General features: G+C 47.1%; 1 protein-coding gene across 1 annotated transcript; it reads left to right on the top strand.

The window, feature by feature from the left end:
- The first annotated feature begins 1,100 nt into the window (after positions 1–1,100).
- Positions 1,101–19,719, top strand: LOC125530940 (uncharacterized). Its single transcript, XM_048695359.2, has 3 exons — positions 1,101–1,547; positions 15,498–17,268; positions 17,420–19,719. The coding sequence occupies exons 1-3, from the start codon at positions 1,243–1,245 to the stop codon at positions 18,026–18,028; spliced, it is 2,685 nt and encodes an 894-aa protein (XP_048551316.1). The 5' UTR covers positions 1,101–1,242; the 3' UTR covers positions 18,029–19,719.
- The last annotated feature ends 2,613 nt before the right edge of the window (positions 19,720–22,332 follow it).

Raw genomic sequence — 22,332 nt, 5'->3', positions numbered from 1 at the left:
GGAGCTAAACACATTACTGTCCTACCGATCGCTGAAAAGAAACATGGACTTCTTTGGATTCGTCGGAAACTTACCTAGGTAAAACATTACAAATTTCTTCAGAAACGAGATATCGACAACTTGTCTGGATGGCACCTATTTGACATCGGAGGTATAACCTAGATGCGGGAATCGTTGCACTTCACCAACTTCTTCACTGCTTCCAGTACTCTGCTCGTTGGTGAGTTTGATCGTTATCGTCATCTTCATAGTGATTCTGGGTGTTCTCGTGTATCATAATTTTTTGTTGCATAGCACGTCCCCCTTCACAATAGCGCACGCGAGGGGTGTAGCCCCGAGCCTCTGATCGACTTGCGGGGTCAGGTTATGGGTCTTCATTGATTTCCCAAAAGGCATACCAGGCGTCAGCTCGACCGCATGGCGGGAAGACGACGTGATCTGCCCAGCTTGGATGCCCGGCGGAAAAACCTGAGCCAGCCAAGGCGGGTGTGCAAGGCGTACGATCTCGTGGTCTTGTTTTGTCGTTGGAGACGGTTAACTTCAGAGAACCGAGCTGACGGCGAGGGACTTGGAGCTGCCTGAGTCGCCACATTGGGGATGACGTGTGGCGGGTCGAAGTGAAACTTGAAGGTAAACTATTACAACTACGACTATGAGAAAAATGGCGTAGACGTTAACACCGCATAAACTATGCCTATTACTTGACCAAACTTTGGGGGTCGTTGATGCTAATTGTATTACAAAACAAACCTCGAGCATGAGTTTTTTTTCTCGAAAAGATGATTACCCGACCTCTGCACCACAGGATGCACACAATCATATCTCTGCTGGAGACATTCAGTTACTGCCGAGCAAGAAGAGGGTTCGACGACCGAGTACAGCCCGGTGCGACACAGGCGCACTAACCGTGAGTTTGGGGCAAACCCAAAGTTGATTGGTCCCAGCTGGGCTCGTTGAGGGTAAAGACAAAAGAGGCTAAAGGCAGAAGGCGTCGATGGAGCAGATCGTGAGGAAAGAATATGCACTCCTCTTTCTTCCTCTGCAGTCTATACCCAGTGTTCCTGGCATTCAGATTTGTGTTCCTCTTTCTTCCTCTGCAGTCTGTTCTCCTCTTTCTTCCTCACCCCGGCTCCCCTTGTATCCAGATTTGTGTTCCCTATAGACACTCTGAACCTCAGCAGGGGGTGTGATCTGTGTTGGGTCTCCAACACATAGGCTGCTGCCAGATCGCTCGCCGCTGAAATGGCTGAAATGGCAGCTATACTAACCGATACGTTTTTGGTGACGATGTTCAGCCGTGCCAAATCTACATGGCTAATTGTGAAGAAGGCCACCAGATCCGGGCCACCGGGAGAGCAAGCGCGGCTGGAGGAGGTGTCGCTCAATAGTTACGTGCTCCTTCAAACGTACATTTTGATGGGGGTGACAGGGTTAGGCTACCTGGCGCTCACATGGTCGACGGTAGTCCTCCTGGGTGGCTTCGTCACCTCCTTGGGCAACAAGGATTTCTGGTGCCTCACAGGCATTAGCATGGTACAGGCAGCCAGGTCAGTTCTTAGAAGCCTATCTTTTTTCCTTTTTTCGCGGGACTCGGAAGCCTCTTTCCTCAATCTTCACATCTGTTCTGATGCTTTTTTGAATTTAGTGATTTGTAGTTGCTTCAAATTTCGTAGATCTCAATCACCTAGAGTTGCAATGTATGTACTTTTTAAGATCTAGGATTTTAGAGACATACCAGTGCAAGTTTTAGTCCATAGATTTTTTTAACCCTACGTTTTGTCAATATCACATAGTGTTTACGTAATTACGAACAAAGGAGCAAGATTTCATTTTATGAGACTCTTTCACCTGCCGGAGAATTTCATGACTTCTGTGAAATTTGAAGAATTTTAGCCAAGCCCAAAATCATATATTATTATTTTTTTTGGCAAAAAAGGTGTAACCATGGGATTTTGGACCCAGGGCTATAGTGGCAGATCTTAACTGTGATCGGGGGTACCATGCTTCAGTATGCATAGGATTAGACTAACCATTAGTAGAAAAATATATGCTAAAAAGGTATGTATGTAAATACTTCATTGCATTTTTGGAGGGGCGCAGTGTAGTGTTGCAAACAAACGGTTTCCGCATGTCTGCGACCCTTCGTGGCACCCTCACTAGATCCGCCCCCTGCCCAGGACCAGCAAAACCCATGAGGCTGTAATACAAATAACTATGATAATTTGATCGTACATTTTTTCAAATTGCACCGGTTGAGATTGCTAAATCCCATCTCCTTCGGAAAACCATTAGTTTTATGAATTTCATGCGAACCTAAGTTTTGATGGACATAGAAGAGAAGATGGTGTGATCAAATCTCTATCGTTGCCGCTGACCTCAGCTGCACAGATGATGGTCCCCACTCCCTAAGGTTAAGGGACTCATATTCATTCTAGAGGTGCAAGGATCGGCAGACATCTCAGTGGCAAGAGGTAGAAATGGCAAAGACCCGGGCTTGGCAGCAGTAACCTTCCCCAGACAACATGGAAGGCGGACTGGTGGGTAGGTTGCTGCCTCCATGATGTCATGGCACGACTGATCTTGGTATTCCACGGTTAGGCCAACTCGAACCTGCCGGCACAAACGGACACAGTTTTTGCGTGTCCGGTTTTAGCCATGAAATGTCGGTATGTTCAACGTGACCAACTCATTTGGTCCGCTCGGTGTTAAGAAAAAACTAAATAGCCATAAACATTTAAAATAAAAAATACATATTAAAATGCCGGTCGAAGTCCACTTAGACATTAATTAAGCACGCAACATTAAAACTAAAAAAAGACGCAGCCAAGGTCAGTTAGTTGGGCACAAGGATTTTTGGAGCCTCGCATGCACTAGCGTGATACAGGCAGCCAGGTCCGTTCTTTTTTCCCCGAGAAACTTCCAATCTATTCATCTTTAATCATGACAATAGAAAGAACAACAGAGGTAACATAAGTTACAACCATGTCCGTAGACCATCTAGCGACGACTACAAACACTGGAGCGAGCCGAAGGCATACCGCCGTCATCGTCTCTCCCTCACCGGAGTAGGAAAAACCTTGTTGTAGTAGACAGTCGGAAAGTCGTCGTGCTAAGACCCCATATGACCAGCGCACCAGAGTAGCAACCATCGCCGATGAAGAAAGTCGTGGATCAGAAGGATCAAATCTGTAAACACCTAAACGATGACGAACGAAGACCGGATACAAATATATCTATCGAAGACCAGCATCGATCGAATCCTGCAAGATCCGACGGAGACAAACATCCACATGCCCTTGGACGATGCTAGACGCACCATCGGGACGGGGAGACATTATTCCTATTAAGGGACATTGCCGCCGCCGCCACACAGCCCCAACCAAGATGCTGACTCTAACAAGAATGAGAATGGGGTCCCTCCCGCCGACGGGGGACCGAGATCCTCCACACTTCCATGGCCTAGAGGCCATCCGAGATGAGACGGACCGGCGGAGGCGCTGACGGGAGGAGAAGAGCTTTTCTTATGGAGGAGGAAAGAGATCTGATCCTGTACAAAGTGATCTAGCCAGGTCCGTTCTTACTTCTTAGAAGCCACTTTCCCCTCCTTTTTCGCCGGACTAGGAAGCCTTCTTTGCTGTGTCCACATTTCAACGTCTATCCTGATTCTTGTAGAATACGAATTTACTACTAATTTCTAGTTGCTTCAAATTTCGTGGATCTCAATCACCTAGAGTTGCAATGCCTGTACTTTTAAGATCTGCAATTTTAGTGACATACTAGTGCAAGTTTTAGTGAATATCCCATAGTGTTTATGTAATTTACGAACAAAGGAGCAAGATTTCATTTTATGAGACTTTTTCACCAATTGGATAATTTTATGACTTCTGTGAATTTCCAAGAATTTTAGCCAAACCCGGAATCTTATGTTGTCATTTTCACAAAAATAAGGTGTAGCCATGGGATTTTGGACCTAGGCCAAGTGGCATATCTTTTTTCCCTTGAAATAAACATCAAAATCATTAATTAAAAATAACGGTTACATCGTCAATAAGAAAAGATACAATATCCTCTATAGGCTCCTCAAACCAATTCCTTGTGACGGAAAATTTCGCTAGCTTACAAGTTCATGGACAACCTTATCTGCTTTCCGATTACTATGTTCAAATCTAATAATGGGAAAATCACATGCCATAAAGTAGCAATCATCGAACACTGCCACCACATCTCCCGCCGATTGTCCTCCATTCTTCATCTCCCGCCGATTCCAACTTGCCTTCTATGCAAGGAATAGGCCAAACCTTAGAGCCAAGGCTTCTGCTGCTAATACATTAGCACACCAATCAATCCTCCAATTTTCGCCAACAATGAATTTTCCTCTCTCATATCTGAGGATAGCTCCCGTCATGCCCCTAAGTAGATAATGATCAAAAGAAGCATCAATATTCAACTTAACAAAACCCATAGGAGGTCTGCCCCATCCCCCTATTTTACTAGTTGCCTTAAAGGAGTGGGCATTAACATAGTTTGCAGTTATATATAGCACGAGCCCCCATTGAAATTTGATATGCATCGTAAAACTTTCCTTCATGAACTAGTTCACATCTATTCCATCATAAATATCAAGTTGTTATAGCGATCAATTCACGTGCGTTCCAGAGACCCAATACAGATAATTCTTGCTCTCGCATAAGGAGTGAAAATTCAAAAACTACCTCTCCTGCACGACATCAGAAGCTCTATTCATGACCTCATACAATCCTAACTTGTACCAAACCTCTTTCTCCTTCTGATAAAGAAACAAGAAGTGTTTTGCCAGTGGCAGATCTTAACCGCGATCAGGGGTGCCAAGCTTAGCCTTCAGTGCACATACGATTAAACCAACCATTAGTAGGTAAATTCTGCTAAAAAACTACTTTAGTATTCTAAACACTCTTATATTAGTTTACGAAGGGAGTAGTGCCTAAATACTTTATTGCATTTTTGGAGGTGGGTGCCATGGCACCCTCACTAAATCCGCCCCTACCCAGGACCAGCAAAAACCATGAGGACCCCATGGCTCTTATACAAAAAAAACTATGCGCTTTTTTATTAAGATAACTACAGTTGATCATACATTTTTCAAATTGCACCGGTTGAGATTACTAAATCCCGTCTACTCTGGAAAATCATCGGTTTCACGAATTTCGTGTGAGCGGAAGTTTTTATGGACATATAAGAGAAGATGCTGTGATCAATGGCCCCTTGTCAAACCCTTGTTGTTGTCCCTGGCTTAGGCTGCAGAGGTGGTGGGCCCCACACCCTAAGGTTAAGGGGATCGACATAGACAGATAGTGATATCTCAGTGGCTACAGGTACACGTGGCGCGACGACCTGGGCTTGGCAGCAGTGATCCTCCTCAGACAGCCGGGAAGGCCGACCGGTGGGTGGGTGCTGCCTCCAAGATGTCATGGCACAACCGATCTTTGTATCCCATGGTTAGATCTAGATGACGTGTAGTGATCGAGGGTTCCTATCCGGCGATCATCATTTGGTTAGCTTCTGGCCACTCATGAGCTCCTGTCATGAGCCTCATCCAACCGCCACTTTTGACCTCGCCACTACCTCAGCCTACCTACCGGTGGGTTGTTGTTGCAGTGGCGAGGTCAAAAGCGGCGGTAAGGGCTGGTTTATCGGGTGGGTAGGCAGAGGATTTGCAGCCCAGTATGCTGGTTTCGGCTTTGACAAAGGCAGCAATAAAACACATGTGGGCTCCGTTTATCTCGTTGGAGGTTTCGCTACAACACTGCATATTTGTTTCTTCCCCGGGTTCGGGAGAAACACTAGATCCGAGGTTTTCCTGAATTGAGCGGCGGCATCGTCACACTATAATTCTCGTTGGTGGCATTGCTCTAGAGCCTCTGTCTGCGGTCCCTTGGCTACAGGTTCCCCACGCGACTGAGGGTCAAGTGGTAGGCGACAAAGGATGCAAATTAATAGTCCTCACTCTAACCTCTAACTCCCTTTCTCGATCAAAGGAACTAATTTTTCAAAATTACACACCTAGAATTTTATTCATTTGATTAAACTAAATAGGATTAGTGGCTATCCCAAAGGGTCCCCATTTGCACCCCTAAGATGACACATGAGTCAACGACGACGACTTTATTGCTGCGGTAATGCCCATTCTGGAGGTGGCTCAGTTGGCGTGATCTTAATGTGATCTTCACGGGCTTGTCAGCACAATACATTAGCTCACAGTGAAGAGTTTGTGCTCCGTGCAATACGTTGTAATTTTTCTCCCTTTCTCAACGCCCACGCCGAACCTTGGCATTCACGCCATCCCACGAACCAGTACGTGCGGGCATGGACTAAGCCTAATGCAAATATCTAGCCAGAAACTCACCTAATTAGCTGAAAAGGTGCACACACAGTCTGTACTCAGACTTCTGTCGTGGCAACATTATTGTCCTACAAAGAGTTGTCGTGGCAGTGAAAAAGCTCTGCCATGGCAACGAAATGGACCAACACAGGTTTACTTCAACATTCAGTCCCCAAACTTTTTGTGTTCCAGCAATTCCCGATCATCCCGATATTTACTCGTTGCTCCTAAAGCTTGACACGCCCAAGTGCTTCGGTGAGGACGTCGGCGAGTTGTTCTTCCGATCTAGATCTTCCCGGCCACCACGCCTCCCGAATAAAATGATATTGAACCTCAATGTGTTTGCTTCAGTTGTGGAAAATAGAATTCTTACGTGGGGATATGGCTGATTTTGTTGTCGACATTGAGCATCGCCGGCCTTGGCTCTTCATCTATGATTTCTTCGAGTGGGCATGCAAGCCAAATGCCTTGGCATGCGGTCGTTGTTGCAGATATGTACTCCGATTTGCATGACGAGAGGGCCACCACCCTTTGATTCTGCGGCTGGCGGCGTACCAGGTTGCTGGCAAGGAAGAACATTTCGTCATGGTGCTTCTTCTATTGTCAACTTCGCGTCTTGATCAAGGGTCCTCCATGGCGACTTGGAGAGTAATACACTCCCCCCCCCCCGCGATGCAGAGTTCCTGCAACGTAGCACATGATGTGCTTGTGCTCGGTCATGGGCTCCTGCATGAATCATGACACTTGGCCGGCGAAGAAGAACAAATACGGCCTCGTGTGGACAAGGTAGCAAGCATGTCGATGTTGCTCCAGTACTCCATGGCGTCCGGCTGCGCTGAGCTCACTCCAAGAAATATCATCGTATTTGGGACCTGGAATTATTAGGGAACGTAGTATTTCAAAATTTTCCTACGATCACGTAAGATCTATCTAGGAGATGCATAGCAACGAGACGGGAGAGTGTGTCTACGTACCCTCATAGACCGAAAGCGGAAGAGTTTAGTAACGCGGTTGATGTAGTCGAACGTCTTCAGAATCCAACCGATCCAAGCACCGAACGTACGGTACCTCCGTGTTCAGCACACGTTCAACACGATGACGTCCCTAGAGCTCTTGATCCAGTTGAGGACGAGGGAGAGTTCCGTCAGCACGACGGCGTGGCGACGGTGTTGGTGATGTGATCTGCGCAGGACTTCGCCTAAGCACTACGACAATATGACCGATATGGTAAACTGTGGAGGGGGGCACCGCACACGGCTAAGAAACAACTGTTCTGTCTTTGGGGTGCCCTCCGCCTTCGTATATAAAGGGGTGGAGGAGGTGGCTGGCCAAGGGGGGCAAGCCATAGGGGGGAGTCCTACTTGGACTCCTAGTCCAAGTAGGATTCGCCCCCCTGCTTCCTTCCACCGGAGACGGAAAAGGGGAAGGGAGAGAGAGGAGAAGGAAAGAGGGGGGCCGGCCCCTTCCCCTAGTCCAATTTGGTTTGGACAGGGGGGGGGGGGGCGCCCCTCTCACGTGGCCTTTCTCCTCTCCTCCAATAAGGCCCAATAGGCCCAATACTTCTCCCGGGGGTTCCGGTAACCTTCCGGTACTCCGAAAAATGCCCGAACCATTCCGATGTCCAAATGCAACCTTCCAATATATGAATCTTTACCTCTCGACCATTTAGAGACTCCTCGTCATGTCCGTGATCTCATCCGGGACTCCGAACAAATTTCGGTCATCAAATCACATAACTCATAATACAAATCGTCATCGAACGTTAAGCGTGCGGACCCTACGGGTTCGAGAACTATGTAGACATGACCGAGACACGTCTCCGATCAATAACCAATAGCCGAACCTAGATGCTGATATTGGTTCCTACATATTCTACGAAGATCTTTAACGGTCATACCGCATAACGATATACGTTATTCCCTTTGTCATCGGTATGTTACTTGCCCGAGATTTGATCGTTGGTATCTCAATACCTAGTTCAATCTCGTTACCGATAAGTCTCTTTATTCGTTCCGTAATGCTACATCCCATAACTAACTCATTAGTTCAATCTCGTTTGGTAGCACACAAAGTGTTCCTCCGGTATTCGGGAGTTGCATAATCTCATAGTCAGAGGAACATGTATAAGTCATGAAGAAAGCAATAGCAATAAAATTAAACGATCATTATGCTAAGCTAACGGATGGGTCTTGTCCATCACATCATTCTCTAATGATGTGACCCCGTTCATCAAATGACAACACATGTCTATGGTTAGGAAACTTAACCATCTTTGATTAACGAGCTAGTCAAGTAGAGGCATACTAGGGACACTCAGTTTTGTCTATGTATTCACACATGTACTAAATTTCCGGTTAATACAATTCTAGCATGAATAATAAACATTTATCATGATATAAGGAAATAGAAATAACAACTTTATTATTGCCTCAAGGGCATATTTGCGTTTTTGGGCTAGGTGTCAAACTAGGCAGAGACCACACTGACACTTTCATCCAGATCAAGGAATCAAACACATATGAGGACCATGGCGTAGATCCTGCATCGAATCTGGCCTTGAGCTTACAGCCGAGTACTACGGTGACAGATCAGGCATTCAGCCTTGCCATTATAGACCCCAAGGCCATGTCAGATCGCACATCAGCTCCAACTGAGCCTAGCCTACAACCAAGTTTTGGGTGAAAGCGATAAGGCCCTTCTGAGCGATATGTTAGATAGAATTCAGAGCCTTGAGATCTCGGATGATCAAAACTCTTTGTACGATAGGATCTGGGAAGATCGGGATAAAGCTGGAATTTTCAGCCCGCCCACTACCCACTTAGTCGCTGTCGTCGAGGACTTAACCAACATCTTAGCCAATGCCTCCGAGGAGGCAACCGACATGGATGAAGATGTCGGTGATAATTCCTATACTACCTTGCCACCAGCCGTCACCTATAACGGGAAGTGGGTAAGAACCTCCACCTATCATGTCTACATGGTGGACACCCTAAAAAACGGAGGAGAAGAGGGAGGACCCCTAAAACACCGACACGTAGGCCGCCATAACAGGGGCACTGGCAACAGCGACGCAAACAGTGACTGCACTGGAACCGATGATGCATCAAGGGACGGTGCAGATAACCAGAATGACGACAATGTCACCTGAGACAACAATAACAAAGGTGATGAAAAGAGCAAAGATGATGACGACTATGATCTAGAGGCAGAGGAAGAAAGGAGCCTCGGCCCCAACAAGTACGATGTTTTTGAGGAGCCCCTAGAGGCACCTCAACTCGAAACAATGCGCGGACAATTGGCCAACACAGACATGAGCATCAAGAAAATGTCCCAGCGGCTCAAGACCGAAGAGGATGATATAAACGACAGATGGGTCGAGCTCCTCAGGGCCGAGCAGGCGTTCGACAAAAAGCTCCAACTCATCTCACAAAAACTTATTGAATGAGTTGGATGTGAAGGCCGAGGATAGCATGCTTTCAACATATGACTGGGTTGAAACCCTCGATCGTCCTCCCCAAGACAGAGATCAGCCAACAGGTGCAGCCAAACGCGTCTCCCAGGCAAATAAAACCACCGCGAGTTACCCAAAAGTATGACCCAAAGGACAAAAGGCCCTTAAGGTTCAAAGTCCAACCTCAGTCAATTTACAAGTCGAGAGAACGACCACCTGCTGGACATGCGATACCTGGCTTGGTTAGCAAAGAATGGTGACATACACGACTATACACGTGATCGCAACGTGACAATATCTAATGTGCGCCACACCAGTGCTAGGGTCCGAGGTGCTGCGAATCCTCAATGCTTTAAAAACGACGTTATGCAACAATAGTTCCCCGAAGGATTTAAACCAATAAACATGGAGCAATACGAAGGAATAACGGATCCCACCATATGGACCGAGAACTTCCTCATGGCAGTACACATGGCAAGCGGAGATGACCTCCACGCCATTAAATATCTTCCTCTAAAGCTCAAAGGCTCGGCTGGGCATTGTCTTAACAGCCTTCCAGAGAACTCGATTGGCGTCTGAGAGGACCACGGGGATGAACTCTGGGCCAACTTTCAAGGCACCTACATTCGAGCTCCGTGTGTCCATGACTTGGCTCATGTTGTGCAAAAGCCATGATAATCAGTTCGAAAATTCTAGAATAGATTCCCGACAAAGAACCATATAATAGACTGCCCAGATGAAGGGGCAATCACGACATTTAGGCACAACATCAGCGATGAATGGTTGGCGAGAGAGCTATGGGCACAAGAAGCAAAGAACAATGGCAAGCCTCACGCATCTCATGACTCGATTTTGCACTAGTGAGCATAGCTGGTTAGCTTAGAAGAGCATTCACAATGGTAACCCTGGCACATCTGAGATGTGCGACGGAAATGGGAAACCTCGGCACAGCAAGAACAACAAGCGCCCAAATAGAGGTAACAGTAGTGACGCCGAGGATGGCGAAGTCAATGTCGGTTTCGGCAACCAACTGGGAGGTAATAAAAAGAAGCCCCTCCAAGGTGGAAAGGCTGTCCTTCGCAGCTGGATAATATTTTGGATCAACCAGGCACCATACACGGAAACCCCGAGAAACCCACCACCCACACTAATTAGAACTGTTAGGTGATCAAGTAGGCCGGTAAGGTGGCAGCCGAAAATCAAGGCTAAAAATAGCTGCAAAATAACGATACAGACCACCCTGTCGAGCAATACCGACCAAACGAAGTTCCTTCTCAAGGTAAAATACGTGAACATGATCTACACCACTCATGTCACCAAAAGGAGAGGAAACACGTGCTCCCTGATGTTCATGCGATAGAGACCGCCGAGCCAAAATACAGTACGTGGTTGTAACTCCTGATTAAATTTGACTGACGTGACCATCCAACTAGTACCCGTCATGAAGGCACAACAGCTCCGGTCCTTAACCCCATAGTCGATGGCTTCCACTTGACCAGAGTTCTCATGGATGGTGCCAACTGTCTCAACCTTATATATGCAAACACCATCAAGAAAATGCATATATATAGACTCATCACGGATCCAACCCAGTAATACAACATTCAAGGGTATCATACCGGGAGTGGAAGCACAGTGCTCGGGTATGGTAAGCCTAGACATAGTCTTTGGCACACCCGAGAACTTCTGGAACAAAGATTTAATCTTTGATATCGTTCTTTTTTTGAGCGGCCATCATGCACTCCTAGGGAGAATGGCCTTCGCCCATTTCCATGTCGTCTCGCATTACGCTTATCTAAATCTGAAGCTGCTCGGGCCCTATGGCGTCATAATGGTGAATGACAACACGGAACGCTCACTCCGAACAGTGAAGCAGACCGCGGCCTTTGCGGCAAAGTACAAGTTGTCAGGGAGGCGTTAAAAGCACGGGCTGGATCAAGCAGCCTCGACATGATGAAACGGCGGAAACCCGGTCCAGATGCACTTACCGATGACTTTGGCATACGTGAGAGCACCTGAAAGACAAATTGGACACCACCTCGGTAGTTGCCGAGGAGACCCCCACATAGGGGTACGTGCTCCATTTCCCCCTGCACGGCGCTGAGGACTGTGTTCCTCGGTTCCACAACTTTGCATTGATAACTCCATGGGGGATGGTAGAGCACCTGCAACAGAGGATATGCTGGCGATAAGACCAGCATTATCCTAGCAACCTAGGAAATCAGCGTCGAGCTCTTAATCAGATAAAAGTGTCAAACTACGAGTCGGATACCAACATGATACATTTTAGGGTATGATAAGCAAACACCATGGCCAAACAATAGTGGACTGGGGGGCCATATCAAAGCTCGGACTAATAAGCAGCCCCTGATGTTTGACCAGGTTGTGCGCATACTGTTAAAGTAAAAATAGGCTCCACTCCTCGGTTTAGATGAAAACGGAGCGCAAACCCAAGCTATAAGGGAGGCTGTAATCCCTGGCTGGATAGGGCCATAGGCAGTGGCGAATCTAGGAGAAAAATGGAGGGTAGGCTCAAACTAAGCCCTCTTCTTCCTTTTCACTTTTTCCCTAACAACCCGTGGCCGAGCCAAGAATTGAGCTAAGGTCTAAATTTTGTAAGGCACAATGCAAGTCTACTCAACGAAACAAACAGTTCACGAAAAAGTTCCATGAAACACAAATGCGAGAAAGTATTAACATCGGCTCATGTCTTCCGCACAACCGCGCTTGCATCTACCATTGTCATCCCAAAATTCCAAGCAAGGCGTAGACTATGTGAATGGATAAATCTAAATCTTTAGCACAAAATGTGATAATGGTTGTAGCTTTCGATAAGATTGTAGTATACCACTAAATTGTAGTTAATCTAATAACACGAGGTTGTCAAGGTAGATGACATCCGTGATTTTTTTAAAGCATGAAACCGTAGCATAAGCAACTTGTATCCAAATTTTGCAAATAGCTCACGCTCACATAGTAGACCATCATATCATTGAGCCAATCAACACAACGCAAATTCTAAAAAGAAAAGGCCAAAAGGGGGGTTTCTAGTTCTTGCCGCTTGTGCTATGATCTAGTCGACTTTCTCTTCAGCATACATCGGCAACCGGCGTCGGCTGGCTCAACACGTACGTGCGCGGACACGGACATGCGGCGGCACGGACGTAGACGTGAGAAGACGGGATTGCTGCTGCAACTGCCGATGCGAGAGAAAGCGTACAGAGGGATTTTTTCGTTCAGTCACTAGTGCTGGGGTAATGCAGCAGTCTATCTGGGCATTACAATAGGCCCGCTAAGCCACTAAGGCCCAAGGGCCAAGGCCCCATACCGGTTCATCCCTGCCCTGTGTTTCCTATGCTAGCGCAGCTACGGCGGACAACGAACAGACCTTCTCCAGTTCTCCATCCAAATCCATGGCGGTGCGTACATGTATAGAGAAAAATTGCAACTTTGGAGGGCAGGCTCAAGCCCGTTAAAGCCTGCCCCCTAGATTCGCCACTGGCCATAGGGGTGGATGGCGCGAGAAAAGCGGTGACGGACATGAAACCGGAAGCTCACACCTCAGAACGCTATCTACAGGGTAGCAAGTTTATAGAACTCCTAAGCATGTATCTAGGGAAGCGAACAAGATGGTGTCATGACCCTTGATCCCCACAAGTGAGCTGTCCCCAAACTTCGCGAGGCCGGAGTTTTCCTTGTCCAGCTTAGTGAACGCCGCCTCATCACCGGTCATGCCGTTGGATGCACCGGTGTCGAGAATCTCGATATACCAGGTGGCGTCGACATCCTCCAGGGAGCACCAGAGAACAATGCAAGCATGCTCTTCATTGAGGAAGACACGCTCGTCGGTAGCATTAGCGATCGCCGGTTTTGTTGCCATGGCAGCATTTCCACGTGCCTCTAGAGTGGCTGTCTGCCAGCGATTTTAGCTGCCATGGCAGCATTTTTACCTGCATTGTTTGTGATCGCCAAGGGGACCTCAATCATTACAAGGCATGTTTCTTCATCGTCTCCGGCTTGGCCTTGGGTAAGGAGAGCTTGAGCCTCCTCGCTGTTTTTCTTATGGCCCAGTGGTCTATGATGTCGCAGTAGTGGCACTTGTCACAATGTGGATAGTTGTCGCCGCCGCTCTTGCCCTCAACGGTGTTAGTACCGGTAGGGCCTTTGCCTATTCCTCCACAGCCTTTGCGTTAGATGGGCCACACCTACATGCGCCATTGTTGGTGTCACGCTTCTACGCGCATGGCATTATTCCTCAGTGAGCAGTAGTCGCATACCGGCATCTCCCTTGTCGTCCTAGTCGACCCGTTCCTGCTCCACCTTGAGCCCGTCGGTAAGCTCCTCAATCATGAGTGTGTCGAGGTCGACGAGGGTCTCGACCAAGAGCGCCACCTAAGCGTACATGTGGGGCAAACACGCAAAAACTTGCGCACGACACCACTGTCAGAGACCGGATGGACATGGATGGTGAGGTTGTTGACGAGCCCACTGAGACGCATGGCAAAATCATTGACGCTTTCACCGGGCTTGAAGCAGATATCCTTGAAGTCCCGACAAAGGGCATGGGCCTTTGCCTCACAAAGGCGGCCGAGCCCATGCGTATCATCTTGACCGTGTGTCCCAGGTCTCCTTCGTCGTCTGCTTGCTGCAGAGGACGACGGGCATCTCCGAGGGCACCGCCTGGAGCACGGCCTCGAGAGCTGCTCGATCATCATGGTAGTTAGTAACCCCCGATGTCCATGGCGTCCCACAGCCCACGCGTCTGCAGGATGGCTCTCATCGGCAACAACCAGTCTTCACAGTTGCTCTGTGTCAGCGTCGGGAGCATGGTAGGCAGAGAGATCTCACGCCTCTGCACCATAGGCATGGCAACCTTGCTCCAGCGGATAGTGCGAGTCCACCCATGCCTCGTGGACAAGCGTGAGGGCGAACACGTCCGCTGTTGCCATGTCGTGTTCTAGCTAGAGCATCCTTGGTTCTCGGGCGCCGCCTTGCTCCCTCCATATCCACCGGACCGCAACCATGCTGTGTGATGCCAATTGTCCGCACAATACACTCACTCACACGAAGAACTCGATGAGACAAGAGTTTGCCTTGCGTGCAATACATTGCAGCTTTTCTCACTCATTTCCTTTTATTCTGTTAGCAACTGAAAGAGCTTCTAACAGCCCAAGGAAGACGTCCACGATGAACCTTGGCGTTTGTACCATCCCGGGAACCAGTACGTGAAGGCGTGGACTAAGCCTAATCCAAAAATATAGCTAACAAGCTTACCTAATCGGCTAAAAAGGTGCACACATAGTCAGTACACAGACTTTTGTCGTGGCAGCATTATTGTTGTTGTGAAGTCAGAGTCACCATATCACGGATGCCATAGGTCATCACAATGATGTGGGGTCTTCCAGTGGCGCGTGTTGAGTTTGTTCTACCTTTTGTTGGGGAAGAAGTTTGTCCTACGTTGGCTGTGGGCAGATGGTGCTATTGATCTTGTTCTATGTACCATGTCTCCTGTCTCATATGGGGGTTTAAACCGCTTTTTTTTCTTCTCAATTATCTGGATAACTTTCTTCTTCTTATGGTAGAAATCCTTCTCTGCTTGTCGATTTCGGCCAAAACAAATAAATACTAACTGACTCAATCTATATTAATGCCCGGGCACTAACGACACATTTGCAATTTGACACACAGGATCTTCAACGACTCAGGGGACAACCTATTCCCTACATTTTTAAACCTAACGGGAAAGCTTGTGAGGAAATTTTTAACAGATCCCAGGAAACAGTTTACACAAAATTGGTATGCACAAAAAGGGTATCTACCGGAACAAGTCATTCTGTCGGTACAAGTTGTCATTGTCCAAATACTATCCTTGCCAGCCCTGGTCGTGGTTCTAATGGCATCGATCGTTTATGAACTTGGGCCTGTTGCATGCACTGTGCTCTCACTGTGGCGCCTATGGCAGCACGATTATTGCAACACCGCATGTGATGACAACAAAGCAAACCTGGTGCCAGCACTGAACATATTCTACTGTTTGGTTATTGGCCAAGGTGTGCTCTTCTTCATATGGTGGCTGATGGATATGTCAGTGATGTGGGTTGTGGTTTTGTTCCGGGAAGAATCTCAGTTACCAGAAAAGTGGGGCAGCATAACAATTTTAGATTACCTATATGATACCCAAGCAAAATGCTGGCGAGACCCTACATCCCTAGATGGTAGGAATTTGATCAACTATGCTGTTGATTTGATTGACTCGGAATCGCAGAAAGACTACCTCTCAGGAGCAAGGATTCTCGACAACTTCATTAAGCTGGACGCAGATGTAAGGTCCCTGCTACTCCCCTCAAGACCAAAGATTCAGAAGCTGTTTGATACGCTAGGATGGAGATGCAGCAACAGAGAGCTCAGGGAGGTCGTCGCCAGTATCGTCGCATACCTTGCCGGTGACATTCATTTGTCCCAGTTCCCAGGGGCCATACACTGCATATCCTCCCTGTTTGATACCACCCTGCCGTATTGGAACAACCAACAAGGAACCAATCATGTTACTGTTAGTGAGTCAAAAAAAGATGCTGACGGTGCTAGGGAAAGTTTTATTTCTCTTGCCAAAGGCATAGACGAATATAGACGAAGAACAGTTGCTGGTTCCCCTAAGAAAAAACCAATTTCTGTTCTCAAAGGCACCGAGGACAACAAAGCAAAAATTGTCAGAAATCAAGGTGGTAACATTCCGCAAGATGAAGTGGATAGCTCAACCCATCATGGCAAGAAAGAAGATGGCTGGAATGATCTGATTCTACAAGGCCTGACAATTCTCGAGAGGCTTGTCTTCGATCAACACAACTGCGACGACATATGCAACACCCCTGGTCTTCTACCTAAGATCATGGCACCACTGTACTCCGAGACACTAATCCAAGATATCAATGCAAATCCATGGGCCAATGTAGTGAATGGGTCACTCAAAGTGGTACACAGGCTCATCCGTGCACCAGACTGGGTTGGCAAAAGTGATCTGGTCCACAAAATCTGTTCCAACGACCATGCACTGAGCAACCTGGAGAGAATTCTTTATCAGGGGAAAAATGATGACACAGAACTGCAGATGAGAGCCATAGAAATCCTGACAGAACTGGTCACTGATTCGTCAGCCAACCTCAGCACCGAAACAAAAGAAAATCTAATCAGAAAGCAGTTGCAGATATTCCTTACGGATGATAAAGGGGACAAAGGAAGGCTTAGACTTGCTGCTGGGAAAGCACTGACATTGCTTTCAAAGATGGAAACTATCTCTAAGTTCATAAAAAATCAACAGAACAGCATTGCTGATTGTCCCAATGAAATACTTGATTCTAAGAATGACATCACGTACAGGACAGTAGCATTGCAGATCTTGGAGAACTTGTGCACTCACCGTGCATTGGACAAGGATAATGTGAAGAAAGACTTGCTGCCAAAGGTTAGCTTACAGATCTGCTAATCTACTTATCTCTAGCACAGCACTATCATTCCAGTAGGCACGACAATAGTATTGCTTATACCGATATTACCCCTTAAGCAGTATCATATGGGCAAGTTTTTGTATTTTACAAAGTTACATTATGTTGCAGGTCCTCACGGAAGTACTAGCCAGTACACGAGACCTCCCTAAAGAACAGAGAGAAGAGAGAAAAATGTCTGCATGGGAAAAAATATGTGCAAGAAGGGGAAATGATGAAGAAAAACAACTGACAATAGAACGTAGCGGCCAAATCAAGAAGTCACCTGATAAGTCAAGTGAGGAGCTAAAAGCTGAAATAGAATACCGAGAAGCATTGTTATCACTTACTTTTGTGATGTGTGAGTGTGACAAACTGATCAGCGTCGATGACTTCGATGATGTGGTTCGAAAGATTTCTCTCGAGGAAGGTGCATTTGTGGGAAAGCTCAGGGCTATAGTAAAAGAGAACTGTGAGGACAGAGCTGATTGTCTAAGAATCGTGAAGCTTTGCGGCCAGATTGCGGTATTAATGCTGCAGCCCGGCCAGCACACCGCTCTGCTCAATGAATTCCTGAAGTCGTTGGAAAAGGCTTCAAAGATCCTGTCTAACCTTGAAAGCTGCATGCTCTTTGCAGGGACTGATTGCGGAGTGAAGAGGACAGCCAGGCCTCTCCTCTCCGATCTTGTGGAAAAAGTCAGAAATTTGGTTGGTAACGATAATGTAACTGTAATTGGCTAATTACTACCCTTGTTCTGTCCTGTGTACCAGGAACAAACAATCATGTATCTGGAGCCCTGGCCTGCTTTATTTCTCGCATTTTCATTATAAAGCAACATTGTATTGTTGGAACAATTGGGAGTCCAGAGCTATTGTTTCTATAGGCTATAGCACTGGTCTGCTTTATTTCTCACGTTTTCACTGTAATGCAATATTTGTTGGAAAACTTGGAATCTAGAGTTACTATTTGTGGAGCCCTGGCCTGCTGTATTTCGGATGCACCAACAAAATCATACCAAATTCAATTGTATACTTTCTATGGCATATAGCTCGTATTTGTTTAGTCAAAATTAGACTCAAAATTCGAGGAGGATGAATGGAGAACATATCTTTAATGACACTAATCCCCTACTTCCATGTGTTACAGGATACTATTATCTATTTTATTTTTGCTGGAATATATAAGGTTCTGTTATTGGCCACAAATAAGATCCGTTATCCAACTAGTGTGTATCAAAAGCTAGGGCATGCACAATAAAATGAAGTCAGCTAATTAGTAATTAGTTTATATTTAGGCTTGCCAGTTAGAAAAGCAAGGGCAGAGCGATGGTTGAAGTTAAAGTTAGATTCTTCACCTGGTTAAAGTTAGATTCTTCACCGTTCCTTCCTCCACCATTGTCAGTAGAAACTGGAGCAATTGACGGACACGCCTGCAGCAGGTTACCGGAGGGTGACTAGTGATTAACGTGCCCCGTGGAGCACAGCACGGGGGGAGATGTCTTCTACTAAACATGCTCCTCTGTTTCTTCTATGTCTGAATTTTTAACTGATAGACAGTTTTTCAGTCAGACAAGGCACGCTTCCCAAACAGAAAAATGGTGCAAGTAGTTGCAGGTGAGGGATAGAGCGGTTGTTGTCCATCTATTAAGTCAAACTCAAAGTGACCGAGCATGCATGTACTCACACTGATTTCCTGATACCGCAGAAAATGTTATTGGTTAATCTGATTTCCTGATGTACTTCCACGGGTAACAACACGAGTCCTGCTCAACATGACAACAGCAGCCGATTTGCTTAATCTGATTTGCATCGCCATTAGTCTAAGGATTGGTTTCCTCAAGCAGAGATGAGTGGGTTTTGCATTTCTCAGTTGAGTCGAATGGTCTGACTGGGCAACAAATTCTGTGTGTATGCTTTGTAGGTGAAGCTGTCTTTTTTTTTTCGGGATTGTAGGTGAAGCTGTCGTGGCTCCGAATTTCTCGCCAGCTTATAGGTGAAGCTGCCGCGTGAATTAGGCAGGTTCGAGGATTAACGTTAGTTTACTGCGTATCTGTCATGGACTTGGCTTCAGATAAGGCATTGTGTGTGTGTGTGTGTGTGTGTGTGTGTGTGTGTGTGTGTGTGTGTGTTAGGCTGGATGTTGGCGTGGTGGGTTGTCAGGCTCCGTGGCGAGAGAGATAGGCTGCTGTCTTTTGGCCAGATTGTAACTGAATCTCCTCTACTCTCAATACAACCTGCTGAATCCAATCCGAGAGAGGAACGGATCACGAAACGACCGACCAAGCGCGTCCGAGAGCCCAAAATCCTCCTCCCGGTTCCCCTTTCTCTACCTCCCGTCACATGAACACCAATCCAATCGGCCGCCGACCGGCAATGCCCCCAAATCAAAACGAGACACAGCAGGAAGGGAGGGAAAGAGAGACCAACCGCAACCGAAGAAGAGCGGCAGCAGCCGGCCAGGACGAGATCCACGGCAACACTCCCCGAAAGAACGCGCACTGCCGCCGCGGGGTCGGGACCGGAAACCACCCTCGCCCACGTGCAGGACTCGTGATTTTTTGGCAAACCCTTCGGAGGAAGGAGCAAGAAACAAAAAAAACAAACATAGGGAAACGTTAAGTAGTGAACGTCGGCTATTAAGCAATTCCCAGCTAACTCCTCTAGAGCCGTTGGATCGGAGCGCGCCGATCATGAAGCAGGGAGCTTGCCACGTCTTACCATTTTCTACGGCTGCTTGCTCCTCACACACTCCTCTCTCTCTCTCTCGCTTTGCGGCTACTTGGGTCGGCGAAGATGGAGAGGAGGGGAAGAGGGGTAGGATCGCCTGCGACGAGGCTCGGGGACTAGGGGAGTGTCCTCTGCAAACCCTCGGAGGAAGGAAAAAAGCATAAAACAAAGTAACGCCACTGGATTACAAGGGAACAAGTAGAACCACAAAAACAGCACACGTGTAAACACACAACACGCACCGTCGTGGGAACGATCCTGACAGTGAGAAGTAGGGGTACAAACAAGGGCTGATCCTAACTACGGCGCATGTGTGACATATGGGTTTTACGAGTTCGGGTCCCTCTCCGAAGAGGTAACAACCCTACGTCTCAAGCTTTACAACTATGTTTTTCTCTTGTGTCTGGGATTACATAGGAATGCGAACCCTTATTCTAGTGCTACGGGGTGGCTTATATAGAGTGCGTCAACCCTTTGTCTAGCTATGTTACATGGAGATTGATGGGCTAAGTTTAATATAGGCGTTACTACGACTAAATAAAGCATTGATTGCTAGTAACGCCTGAGAGTGTGTGCCCTTAGGTGTTCTAGCTTCCACGTTGGTTGTTCGCCTCGCTAGTTCGAGTGTTGGCGGAGCAGCCGAGTGGATCGTAGGCGACCGAGTGAATAGGCAATGTCCGAGTGGATGGACGTCATCCGAGTGGATGATTGACGTCTAAATGGAATAAGGCTTGATGACCATTTGAATGTACTTATGGCCTAGAGGCATCAATGTTTGTTGATGCAGGGCCCTAGGTAGGACTCAAGATGCGTGCCTCGTGACCCTACCCATAGTGGATGGCCCCAACATTAGCCCCCGAATCGGTTAAAATTTTATGGAACGAATTCACTAAAGACTCGACTTGTCCTGAGTACCGTAGAGGTATTCAGGCTCTGTCATCTAGTTTTAGTCACCCATGATCTGAGCAAAACTACAACGGATTCTGGACTAGGTGCTTCCCGAATAATCGAGGCAAGTTGGCCATGAAGGTAAACTTGGTGTCATTCGTACATCTCCCTGAGGAGACCGACTAGTGGTCTGAGTGTGGACGTGCCATGAAAACCTGAGCAGCAATGCTACCGCGTGGTCTGACTCTTCGGAAAAATGCCACAAATTATCCCCGAGGAATGCCGGCACAGACTGACTATAAGTCCAAGTTCATGAAATTTATGCTTTGGAGCCTAGCAGAAGGGCCAAGCTAATCCGTAGAGCAGCGTCGATCTCATCCTATATATAGTAGCCCTGAAGATAACTTCAATCGGCATTTTGTGCGTCCGTCTGAGTGGATGGCAACACTTTGATAGTTTTCAGTGGACCGAACGCGTATCTTCGGAAAGATATCTTTAGTGATGAGACCAGGCGAGCAGTCGCGCGAACAACCTCATCCCACCTACGGGCTTATCCATTTTCTACGGCTGCTCCTCACCCACTCTCCTCTCTCTCATTCATTTTGTGGTTGCTCGGGTCGGCAAAGAAAGAGACCATTTCTCTTGAAACTTCTGTCCCTCCAAGCATTGTACATCCTTCAGAGCTTCCTGCCTATCCTGCTAGTAACTTCTACTCAGTGTGCAGCTATACCTTATGGAATGAACAACCAAATCTAGCTATCTTAGCAAAGGAAGTGGCATTGAAATCTACAGGTTTTTCTTCTTTAGCCTTTTCGCCCAGCGTTGTCATTATTGACACGTTTTTGCGATCCCTCTTTTTTAGATCCTCAATGACTACCACCAGAAAGGGAATGTGACCACCATTCTTATTTGAGAAAAGTGACTCCACTATAGCACTAACGATCCTAGACAGCAGAGAAAGCTTGATTGGAGTTAAGAACTATTTCTAAAGGATCCCTTTCACTCTTGTGTGGAAAGATCTTTCTTCGTTCAGTCCATTCTGATTTAAAACGTGTTATCTACTATTGTTCATAAACTCCTTGAAAATCAAACAGACTTATTATCAGTGCTCCAAGCTCCATTACAAAACAGTAAAACTGAGCTAGCTACGGCCTCCCACAGCGATTTCATGTCATCAGCCGTCCGATATAACCGCTGACGGTTCAGATTTACGACATGTGCTAAGCGCACCGGGTACGTCGCAGCTCGGTGGACCGGGCCGCTGCTCCGAAGGACGAGTACAAAGCATCGTGGTTGATTCGGGTTCCAAACCCGTTAGGTTTTCGACGCCGCCTCAGGAAGGATCCCTCTCTCCTTTCTCACGCCGCCTCGCTCAGAGGAGCAGAGTGGTGGAGGCAGGCAAGCGGTGATGGCTATCAGCGGAGAAGGTG

Source organism: Triticum urartu, chromosome 1A (assembly GCF_056163025.1).
Source record: "Triticum urartu cultivar PI428250 chromosome 1A, HENAU_Tu73, whole genome shotgun sequence".
Lineage (NCBI taxonomy): Eukaryota > Viridiplantae > Streptophyta > Magnoliopsida > Poales > Poaceae > Triticum > Triticum urartu.
The sequence above is the reverse complement of the archived record's forward strand: the minus strand, read 5'-3'. Positions and strand labels throughout refer to the sequence as shown.